General features: G+C 42.5%; 1 protein-coding gene across 3 annotated transcripts in view; it reads left to right on the forward strand.

Annotated features, from left to right (window-relative positions):
• Positions 1-12,199, forward strand: part of PREX2 (phosphatidylinositol-3,4,5-trisphosphate dependent Rac exchange factor 2) — a 233,498-nt gene that overhangs the window by 215,790 nt on the left and 5,509 nt on the right. For all 3 annotated transcript variants that reach the window (XM_053248942.1, XM_053248944.1, XM_053248943.1), the window contains exons 38-39: positions 396-498; positions 9,929-9,996. In XM_053248942.1, the coding sequence (XP_053104917.1) occupies positions 396-498; positions 9,929-9,996 (171 nt within the window). The remainder of the gene's footprint in view (positions 1-395; positions 499-9,928; positions 9,997-12,199) is intronic.

Consider the following 12,199-nt stretch of genomic DNA (forward strand, 5'->3'; position numbering starts at 1 on the left):
CTCCGATAAAAAAAATCTTGCTACACAGACATTCTAGTAAAGTTCCCTTCCCTGATCATATTGCTGCAGCAGATTGGCCATGACTAATCTTCCATGACATAGCTCTGGCATGTATTTCTCCTGCATACACTCCTTGGAAGGTGTATGCAGGTGCTGTCAGCCTCTTAACAGTGGGTGCAGGGGCTGTTCCTTGGTCACAGAACCTGCTTGCATGTGTGGAGGCTTCTGCTTTTCCATGTGTGCAAACAATGCTTGGATTTACCCATTGCCCTTGTGATGGCAAAGTTGTGGTAAAGTCTGATAGTCTCATTTATAGAGAATAATAACATACATTTTAGTAATGTTTTATAAAGCAAATTGAATTTTTACTTGATTTGCCTGATTTTGTATTGCAGCTGTACTCTGAGTCTCACTCTGGAGCAGGCCATAATTCTCGCTCGGAATCATGGGCTACCTCCTCGTTATATCCTCCAAGCCACCGATGTGATGCGCAAACAAGTAAGCTTCTTTATTTCTTATGATATATTACATTTTTATTATCTTAGCCTCCATTTTCTCTCCTAAATGAATTACTGGTCTTACAAAACTATACTATCATGCTGAAAGAACACAAAGTTGTGGTATGTGCATACGTGTCAGGACTAAGCCTGAGAAGTCAGAATCCAGACTAAGTGTTTAGAAGTGAGCAAAACAGGGACTCGTGTGTCAGTCAAAGCAAAAGGTTACAGCCACAGCCATTAGTCCATGGGGAAAGAAAGTAAGTTTACTAGGTATAGTGGACAGGATCACAATAGGAACCTTAGGGAGACAAGTCAGACAGCAGAAAGGTAAGGTACGTGGGTTAAGGCATAGGCAAGAGTTAATCTTTGTTTAAAATAACATTGGATGGTCTGAGCTTTTAAAAATCTAACCATCTGTTCCTGACCAAGAAAATGTAATTTAACCAATTTTGTTCTCTGCATGTTTCTGGTTAACAAGGAGCCAGTTTTAGCCCCTGCACTGATATAGTACTGCAGAGAAACTGGTATTGACCAGGTTCTTAGGAAACCATCCAGCCCTGCCACAGAACAATTGTTTACTACTTCGCTTAGTTTGGATATCACCCCCACCCCAACATAGGAATTCAAAATGCTTTCATGGTAATGAAAAAAGTCAAAACATCATTAAATAATTGAGATCTAAAACAAGTCAGAAAACACTGAATTATAGACAATCAAGTTTTTTAAAATGTAAAAACAATGCAAATACTGCTGTGTTGTCCTACAAGAAGCTATCATAACATATATGCCATGAAGAGAAATTGTCCTTTCCTAGGTCAGATTTTTAACTGGAGAAATGGGGAAAAAATCATCAAATGGTTACCTTAGAAACTAGTAATTTAAGAGCAAGTATCACTGTGATTCACAGCCCCATGTGAACTCCAGATGCAAGTAAGCAGCTCCCTGTGAGAGAACAGGTTCACATTCATTTTAATGAAAGAGGCAGCCCTGTACACATACCATTGTGCATGGATAGAGCTGCCCCCTCATCTGAAGTGAATGGAGAAGCACTTGCTGGTGGGATAATCAGGCATGGAGATCAGAGTTTTCATGCTTGAAAGGCTAGATTGGGGTGTGTTAACTAGAGACCTTGGACACAACCAATTTTTATAGACTCATATACAAATAGGCATATTCTGTTTATATTGATACATTTCTCCAATATTGTGGTGTTTCAGTTTCATATTTTAAACTGTTTGGTCCATACACAGTGTAAATCCTGATGGACTAGGCCAAAGGTTCATATAGTCCAGCATCTGGCTCCCTACAGTAGTCAACCATTGCCTTTGCGAAAGTGCACAAGTAGGGCTTGAAGATAATAGTCTCCCCTGCTGTTACTCAGCAACTCAAATTCAGGGGCAGACTGCCTCTGCATCTGGAGTTCTATATAATCACCATGAATAATAACCAATGATAGATCTCTCACCCATTTTCATAACTGAACAAAAATGTGACACACCAAAATAGATTAATTTTTTTAAAAAACGAAGAGTAGAACTGAATAGTTCTCCCACAATTTGCTATTCTTTTCTCCTTATTTATTGCCCACTTTTGTTAAAATTTTGTTCAGTGTATTCACATTCTGTACTTTAATGATGGCAATTTCAATACAACACTGCTTGACCCATTTCAAACAGGCTTTTGGGCGAGCTATGGGATGGAGACCAGTGTTCTCTCTAATTTTTTTTTCATCAGTGAGCAGAATGAGTTTTGTTCTGGGTGGCAGTTATCAGGGCAGTGTGCCCACATGTGAATTATTCAGTGTGCCCACATGTGAATTATTATGTGCCACTATAGACATGCACACAAACAATAAATATGGAAGGAAAGAAATGTATTTTACAATTCTATTGTATTTATAGTATTGGGTTGTTACTTTTTTCTGCTTCACATTTAAGTATAATAAAAACAAGGCAGACTCTAAAGGCCGTTTTAAAAATTTTGCCAGATAAGAATGTCATACATTCAGATTGTCATACACTTAAATAAGAATGTCATGCATTTAGCTTAGCTCCACAACGACCTGAACGATTCTTCAACTAACTGCACTTTTGATAAAAAGCAATAATACTGGCTGAAAAGGGACTGGATCATTCATGGGCAGCAGTGCATTGACTGAGTTTACGATGATATTACAATTTGAGCACCACACACTTAAGGTTAGAGCTCCACCCAACATTCTTAATTGCATATAATCCTGGATGGGATCTGAAAGTTTCAGGGATCCCTGCAGTGTGGCAGTATCTCCCCTTACCCACAAAATGTCTCAATTAGTTCAGGCAATGCCTTGGGAATAGTAAGAAGTCCCATCCATGATTTTGGTGGAAAGATTCATTATAGACAGGAGGGAAATGCAGAAGTGGAAAAAATGCAAATTTCCAAACTCTTCTGCTTTACCTTTAACTAGCGAAATACCATCAGCGAGAGGGATGCAATACACAACCTTGCTACAGTGAAATGCTTGGCTTTAGATAATGGTACATCTAAATTCTACATTCCTCAAATGAAGACTTGACCAATATAGGAGGACTTTCTTTCACATAAAATATCCCGAAGGGTCTTTCCTAAATCTATAGGAATAATAGTTCCTATTGGTGACTCAAGTAAGTGAAGTGCTTGGCTCATTAGAGGAACTGCAAGGGGTGATCCCTTGAACATATGACCTGGAAACTCCAATGGTACTGAAAGCTGCTTCATTTACAGTACTCAGGGCTGATGTTCTGTGCACAAGTACTTTGGGAGTAAGCCCCCTTAAAGCTACTCTTAACCAGCCTTTAGTCGGTGATTAGGGGCAGTAGTTTGCAGAAAGATAAATAACATGGCCTGTACGTACACACACACACACACACACTCCCTCTAGGTACACTCCTTTCCTTTCCTTCCCACCCCACAGACCTCCCTCTATACACACATGTGCGCGCAAACACATTCACACTTTCCCTCTAGGTAAACTCCTTTCTTTCTCACTACACACACCTTCCACTACACACACACACACACACACACACGATACACTCCTTCCTTTCCCACCCCACCCACTTCCCTCTCTATATACATATACATACACTCAGTCTAGGAACACTCCTTTCCTTCCCACCCTACACACCTCCCTCTACGGCCTACTACACTCACACACAGTGTCTTGACCCTCAGCATGCCTCAGCACTCCTGTGACCTCCACTTCTGACTCTAAAGTTTTATACTAGCTTGAACACTGGCCCACACACACACTCTCTTGTTCTCTCTCCCACTGAGGCTGCACTGGAGCTCCTGGCAGAAGTCCCTCCCCCAGCATTCCCATTTGACAAGGAAGCCTGTAGGGAGCTGGGGGTGGGAAGGAGGCAGAAAGGAAGGGAAGCTGCTTGTGAGCCTTCTCTGAGCTATCAACAACATCCATCCCTGGAGGACAGAGCCAGCCCCCAACCACTGCTTCTTCCACAGTGGAGAAAGCTGCCGAAGGTGGTGGGGGCTGGGGAGAGAGTGTGCACATGCCTGCAAGCAGGGGCGTAACAAGGCTGGACTGGGCCCAGAGACACAACTTTAAAATGGGCCCCTCGTTGATACACACACACACATTTCACATGTGACTTGCCTCTGGGGGGCCCCTCGAGGCGTGGGGCCCCCCAAGCAGCCACCTCCCCTTGCCTAATAGTAGTTACCCCCCTGTCTGTAAGTCTGCACCTCCTCTCCAAGTGGCTGGCAGCCACTCTCTGGGCTCTGGGAGCCTCCCCAAGAAAAGCAGCCGTGGTGCCGGCTGCCTGTAAGATCGCTCTTGCTTGGGCTAACCATTTTCAGTAGGATCGTGCAATCGGCTCTCTTGCTTGCACGAGAAAGATGATTTCCCCACTCTGGTCACAGCAAGAGCTAACACACTGTTGGCGGCAGTGGGAGACTGCCAGCACTTTAAGCAGCCTTTGGAGTGGAGCACGAGACTGTACAACTGCTGGAATCCTCTGCACGAGGGTCTGGATTTTTGTGGGCGTGCGTCCAGCCACACACCTGAGAGGGAGACTGCCTTGGTTGGCCTGATGGATGATCTCCAATTAGAAATTGCCAGGGGGATTGTGACCCTGTTGGTCCTCCTGGGTCTCTCAGTGGCTTTCTATACCATCAGCCATGGTATCCTTATGAACTGCCTGAGGGGGTTGGGGTGGGAGGCACTGCTTTGCACTGGTTCTGTTGCTACCTCTTGCGTAGATTCTGTCTTGATCCCGAGTCTGACAAAGAGGGGTCATGACCCCTGAGCTGGACACCAGGGGCTCTCGAGGTGACGTGGTTGTGACCCCTGAGCCTGACTCTGAGCAAGAGGACTCACAGGATGAGGGAAGCTTCAAAAGGCCCTCACTCTCACCAATGGAAATGCTCTCCCGGTGGCTATTCGCTCCTCGGTCTCCATTACAGCTTTTAGAAAGCATGTTAAATCGTGGCTTTTTACCCAGGCTTTTATATGATTGTCTCTGCTGCTGCTCTTTGTACTCTGTACTGTTTTTATGCTTGTGTTTTAAACTTTTAATCAGATTTGTTTGATTTTTTTAGCTTAATATTTTAATCGTGTCTTTTTTACAATCTTGTTTTTAAATTTTGCTGTAAACCACCTTGGGATTGTTTTAATGAAAGGCAGTATATAAATTTAACAACAAACAAAGAAACAAACACACCCTTGCCTGTGAGTTGGCAGAGAAACCGAAAGCACCCCAGTCACCACCAGCAGCCACCCAACTATGCTGCAGCCAGTGCTTATGAAATAGGGCACAGTGCCTTTAAGAAATTCCAGGCTCAGGTGGGGCTGCACTGCTGGCTCTGTATTTAAGGCCTTGGTTTGCCACCACCATTTGCTGGAACAACTTTTTTGTGGATGTGTACTACCTTGATTCTGCTCCTGCACTTGGTTTCCCTGGCTTCTGACCCTTTGCTTGTTTTTGAACTTCAACCCTGCCTGCACCTATTGGACTGATCTTTGGCTTCTGACCCTTTGCCTGTTTGTATGACTTTGCTTGTTTGACTTTGCCTTGCCTGCCCTAACAGAGTGATCTCTGGCCTTTGGCTTGTTTGACTTTGCCTTGCCTGCTCCCAAAGTGTTCTTCCTGTCACAGCAGGGGTGTAGCAAGACCCTTGCGGGCCAGGGGACAAAATCCAGGCAAGGGACTCCCTGATTGCATGTGTGAAGCATGTGTGCCCTAAGCCACACCCCCTGCATCTGGCATCAGATGCAAGGGGCAAGGCAACCAGCATCTCCCTGCCTACGTCCTCCTTGGCCGCCCCTGATGCCACTGCTGCTGCTACCCCCGCCACCACTTTTTATCTTGGCAGTGGGGAGTGAGCTGAGCAGGGCAGGTCTCCCCCCGTGGTGGCGGCAGTGGCGGGTGCTGTGGCTGGCAGGCATGTCTGACTGCCCTTCGCACCTGCACAGTTCGAATATGGATGTCACATGCAGGGCAGGGCAGGGGCTGTGGGGCGGGCTGCTTGGGGGCCCCCTGACCCTCTGGGCCCAGGAACATTTGTCCCTGCTTGTCCAATGGACGCTATGCCCATGCTGCCACAACTGACCCACCCAGGTACAACAGGTTCCAGATGGTGTTGCTTGGAGATAATTGCTCTTCAAAGCGAGAGCTATTATATGAAGTCCCTCGGGGCTCCATTCTATCTCCAGTGCTTCTAAACATGTATATGAAACTGCTGGGAGATATTATCAGGAGATTTGGAGCAGGGTGCTATCAATATACTGATGGACACTCAGATCTATTTTTCCATATCAACTTCATCAGGAGATGGCTTAACCTCTCAAAATGCTTGCTTGGAATTGTTAATGGGCTGGATGAGGGAGAACAAACTGAAGTTGAATCCAAACAAGATGGAGGTACTCATTGTGGGAGGCTGGAACATAGGAAGTGGTTTAGATCTACCCTGGATGGGGTTACATTCCCCCTGAAAGATCAGGTTGGGAGTACTTCTGGACCCAAACCTCTCCCTGATATCTCAGGTTGAGGCAGTGGCCAGGAGTGCTTTTTATAAGCTTGGGCTGATACGCCAGCTACATCCATTTCTTGAGACAAACAACCTTAAAACATTGGTGCATATTCTGGTAACATCCAGGCTTGATGACTGCAATGCGCTCTATGTTGAGCTGCCTTTGTACGTAGTTTGGAAATCAGGATATGCAGCAGCCATGTTGGTTTCTGGGGCCACCCATCGAGGCCATATTACTCCTATTTTAAGAGAACTACACTGGCTGCCAATTAGTTCCCAGGCAAAATTCAAAGTGCTGGTTATTACCAATAAAGCCCTGAATGGCTTGGGCCCAGGTATTTAAGAGAGCGCCTTCTTCTTTATGAACCCCGCCGCCTATTAAGATCATCAGGGGAGGTCCAGTTGTGGTTGCCACCAGCTTGCTTTGAGGCAACCCAAAACTGGGCCTTCTCTAGGGTAGTCTGGGGCTCTGGGACACAATCCCAAATGACATCAGAATTTCCCCATCTCGGATTGTTTTTAAACAACTTTTGAAAACACACCTGTTTTAGTAGGCTTTTAGTTTATGGTGTTTAAAGTTCTAAAGCATCATTTATAGTAATTTTAATCTGTTTTATATTATTTTTAGCTTTTACTTGCTGTTTGTTTAAATTGTAAACCGCCCTGAGATTTTGTATAGGACAGTATAGAAAATGTGACAAATACATGAACAAGAACTATTTCTTAAAACCTTGGTGCTATTAAACTTGCAGTGTGTCAACTGTTTCTATTAACTCTAATGAATGTATATGCATCTGTGCTTGCCTAGATTTATTCCATTTTCATATCTGAAACATGCTCTATACAAAATGTGAATTAAGTTCTGTGATGGATAAATTCCCTCAAGGTGGTTCAGTCAGATTATGTAGGGATGCTCAAATATTCCAGCTTTAATTTGACTTAAATAGAGGACAGCATGCAACAATGAAGTTATGTTTCTCACCTAGATATAGTAATGTAGGCTCAGGGGCAGTTCAGCTTGATGCATATTTATAAGAAAAACATATATTCAGGAGTTGAGATTGCCTTCATGATTTCCCTGTGTGCTCAGTTGCCCTTTGCCTTACAATTTTTCAGATCACTTTAGTATACCTTTTGAATTTATAATATTTCATGAGTTAAGAAAACATTATGGATAGCACAAGCCAAAATATTTAAAGAGCTTATAATAATTCCTTAAACTTGAAGCATGCAGAGATATAGGTCATGACCGAGAGAAGTCAATCATATGTGGACATTCATATCTGCTTCTCAAGGGTCCTCCTTGCCCTGCATTGTATTAGAAGCTGCTTTTGAAGGGTTCCTCTTCAGACAAGACCTATGGCCCTGATTGAGACCCATAATTCTGATTCCACTGTGTTTGAAAATAAATTCAGCCTAACATCTCTATGCAGTTTATTTATGGTGATAAAAAGGCCAATGTATGAAAAACTGTCTCCAAAAAAAGGCCAACCACTTAAATATCTCCTAGAATCATTCCTAGGAGTCAGGAAATCGAATCAGAATTCAGTATATCACCGAACACTGGAAGCAAGGTAGCCAAAAGGAACTGATTCCCCACCCCACCCCCATTTATTAGAGATGTGCAGATCAAGTCGAGTCAAATTGGGGAGATTCAAGTGATTCAACCTTGAATCGGTTTGCCCTTCAAAGGGCCAGATTTGAATTACCACCAATTCAACTCAAATCTATTTGAGTGATTTGAGCACCATTTTGAAGTCTGTTTTTCCAGGGAGAGCTGGAAAAACAGGCCTCAAAATGGCACTGTTTTTCAGGGGAGAGCTGTTCTACCAATTGGGGTTGGTGGGTAGACCAGCTTTCCGCTCCAGACTTAGCGTATCTGCCTGCCTCAGAGGACTGTTCTACCCAGTAGACCAGTCTTCTGATGCGGGCAGAGGCACTAAGTCTGGAGAGGAGGGCTGGGCTACCAACCGACTCCAATTGGTAGACCAGCTTTCCCTGGAAAAATGGGCCTCAAAATGGCTGTCGAATCGCTCAAATCGATTCAAGCTTGATTCATCAAGACAGCCAGCCATGCTGGCTGTTTTCAACAAATCAATGTGAGGACTTTACTATTCCATTCACCCTTAATTTGAATCACAAAATCTAATTCGTGCACACCTCTACTATTTACTATAGTGAAATGAGTGGTGGTAATATTTTTTAGAAGTCAGCTATAATTAACTGGGTTGCACTCTTAAGAATAATTCTACTCTAATTGCTCTAACTGTCATTTGTAATTAAAGATTTTTGCATGGAGGATAGTAGTTTTATTTATTTATTTAAAATATTTATACTCTGCCCTTCCAGTACACCACTGCTTAGGTGGCTCACAACATTAATAAAACAGATACAATATAAGATAAGAGACTAAATAAGATTAAGCAAGCCCAGATTAAAATGACAATTAAAATTACATTTTAAAAGAAGTTTCAAATTGAAAGTTATTGTAAAAGCTAAAAATGGAGAACTATAAAAACTAAAGAATCTACCAGATATAAGCAGCAAATAAAACATAGTTCACTTCTGGCACTGAAGGAGTAAAGAGTGTAATCTATTATTATTATCATTATTGCTACTAGAATGGCATGGTGTATTTACCTTTTGTATTAAGTGTTGTTAATTGATATATAATATCATGTAGCGTGCAAATATCCAATACTTCTACAACTTCAGCCTGTTTTGTTGTTGTATGCACAACTTGCCTTTTTACAGACCCAGGAAGATACTGTTATACCTTACTACCTGGATTCACTAATGAAGGATTCACTACCTGGATTCACTAATGTACACACAAAAGCCAAGTGACTAGAGGATCTTAAATAATGCATTCCTATCTATCTATCTATCTATCTATCTATCTATCTATCTATCTATCTATCTATCTATCTATCTACAGTATCTAAAATTGTTATTGCTTAGATGTATAGCTTGTCCTAAGCAGTTGACTGTGATTCACTACCCATTCTTTCTTGCACCAGCTTTCTTGCATAACTCTCCCAGAAGACCATCCTTTTCTGCACTCTTCCATTCCTATTAATTCGGGAACCAAAGAATATTGAAAAGTTGCATTAAAGTGTTTGATCAGGACTTGGTCTTTACACACTGAATGTAACATTTTCAGTGGGATTTGGAATGGGGGGAATTAGATCATTATTTTTCCTGCAACAGCAAGCAACTCTTCACAGTTACTGGTTTTTTATTTACTGTTGTTTATTAGATGGTATTTTTTGTCACATTGCAAGTAAACATGGTTATTGAGATATACTATATTTGATCATTTTAAGAAAATGTTTAGGTCTGTAACTGTCATGGTGGAAAGGCTTTGGAACAAGCTTTGGAAAAACTGTCATGTGAAGCAAAATCATTTTTCTGTCTTACAGGGAGCAAGAGTACAGAACACTGCCAAGAATTTAGGAGTCAGGGACCGAACACCACAGGCTGCTCCAAGGTAACTAAGCATTACAGTCTATTTGCTATGATCAAGACCGTCATTTCTCCAGTTTCAGTCCAATACTTCCATCTAGTATCATCCAGATTTACTGATATCTATGTGCAAATTTTTGTTTCTTAGAGGCAGATGTCCACATAATTAGTTTGATCTTTGTTTATGCAGTTTGGGTCTTGGAAGATGCACATCATTACTATCAGTGTCACCTTTTCTGGCCTTCAAGTTTGATATGTGTTTTTAGCTAGTGCTAGAGATTTTTTGGGTGACATTCTCCACAAGATGGGTTCACTACTGAGCCTTTGGGCTTTTCAGGGCTCTGTGTACAATGAATGCATGAGGGTTTCAGCTTTGTTGAGAGTTCCAATTGTCCAGCTCTGCTTGCATCACTAGAGGCTGCTTTAGCTACAGCATGATAACCCTCCATTTGTATCATGTCATTCATATGACTGTACAGAACTGGGCATTATAAATTGTGAACCTATGTACAGCTACACAGGGACAAGCTTCACTGGGGAAAAATTACATTTGGATACATTCACTTGGAGTTCAGTATCTAGCAGCCTGATTCAATGCATGTTTACTCAAAGTTCAACTGAGTTCAGTGGACCTTCTCTTAACAAAGGTGGAATAGGATTGCACCCTTACTAAATTATAACAAAATATTGAAGTATTGCACATTTATTGGTTTGTAATAAATGTTCTTTTGGCTTAAAAATGATGCAAGGTTATTTTTGTTCTTAAGAAAAGCTCAATTGGAATAGAAAATATGACTGTGTCAAGTTTATTAGAGTTTGTCTCATTCAGTGATGGATTGCAGACATATTAAAATGGTTTCTAGAAAGTAAAAAAGTTTAATGAAAATAAATGGGCAAACTCAAATATTATACAAGGTTTATACAAGGCCGCCTAATATAGAAATCTATAGGTGGTGTACAGATTAAAACCTAATATAAAATATAAAACATTTAAATGATAAATAAGGGGTTGAACTGAGAAAGCACCTGCTGTGAGGTTAGTGGAGAGCATCTGAACACACTCTGAATTGTCCCTTTACACACGCCCCAAATACTTGTTTAAGTATTTGGATTCAGATGAACAGCCCCCACATATGATAAAGGTACAGCCCAAGAGCCCATCAGGCTGCCCTCTGCCAATGTCACAGTGGATGTGCTCTCAGTGTGACCCTCAGCTGCATGTCATCTGTACGATGTTACTATATACTGACTAGAGTCATTCCTCATTCTTGATCACTATTTCTAGCTTTTGATTAGGGATAGACTTACAGTGCTCTAGAGGTAAATGTACCATTTGTTTCTTGGTACAAGATGCATTAAATGTGTATATACCCAGAGTGCAACAACTCCACACTATTCTCATAGGCCATCATAATCATCCTTGTCTCACCAGCAGTAGTGGAACCGGTTTGCATTTGGGTTTGTTTTTTGCTCCACTGCGGAGCAAAAATTTACATGCGTAGACCGGGTAGCATCCTTCTGGATACTACTAAAGCCACATTTCTAGTGTGTCTTCAAATAACGTTTTTGAATTATTTGAAGACACCATGGGATCACTCCAGGGCTTGTTATGCAATTTAAGGAATTAAGGGCTGGAAGGAAGCCCCATAAAGTTGCAGTCCTGCACATACTGCCTTGGGAGTAAGCCCCTTTGAACTCAAAAGGATTTATTTCTCAGTAAACACACATAGGATTGCATTGCAAGAAAACCACAAGCAGGATCATAGAACCTTCCTTTCAAAGATATATCCACAAAGTAAGGGTGTGCATGAACCAAGGTTTGAGTACAGGTTCGGCACCGAGGGGACCAGCAAGCGGGAGCTTTAAGAGAGGACAGCAGATCCTTATCTGCACTTCGCCACCCTGCACAGCTTCCTGCTGGGCTGGCATGCGTCCCAAGTACCCGTGCATGGTGCCAGCAAGCACATGGCATCTACGCATGTGTGGGTGCCATCTGTGTGGTCAGCAACACCATGCCAACCACGCAAATGGCGCCTGTGCATGTGTGGATGCCATGTGCATGCCTGTGCCATACACTGGTACTTGGGACGCATGCTACCCCATGCAGGAAGCTGCACGGGGTGGTGAAGCGCAGATAAGGACCTGCTGTCCTCTCTTAACAGTCCCTCTTGCCACTCCCCTCCCCACAGTGCCAAGCCTGTGCTCGAAACCCGGTTCGTGCCCACCCT

Source organism: Hemicordylus capensis, chromosome 4, assembly GCF_027244095.1.
Source record: "Hemicordylus capensis ecotype Gifberg chromosome 4, rHemCap1.1.pri, whole genome shotgun sequence".
Lineage (NCBI taxonomy): Eukaryota > Metazoa > Chordata > Lepidosauria > Squamata > Cordylidae > Hemicordylus > Hemicordylus capensis.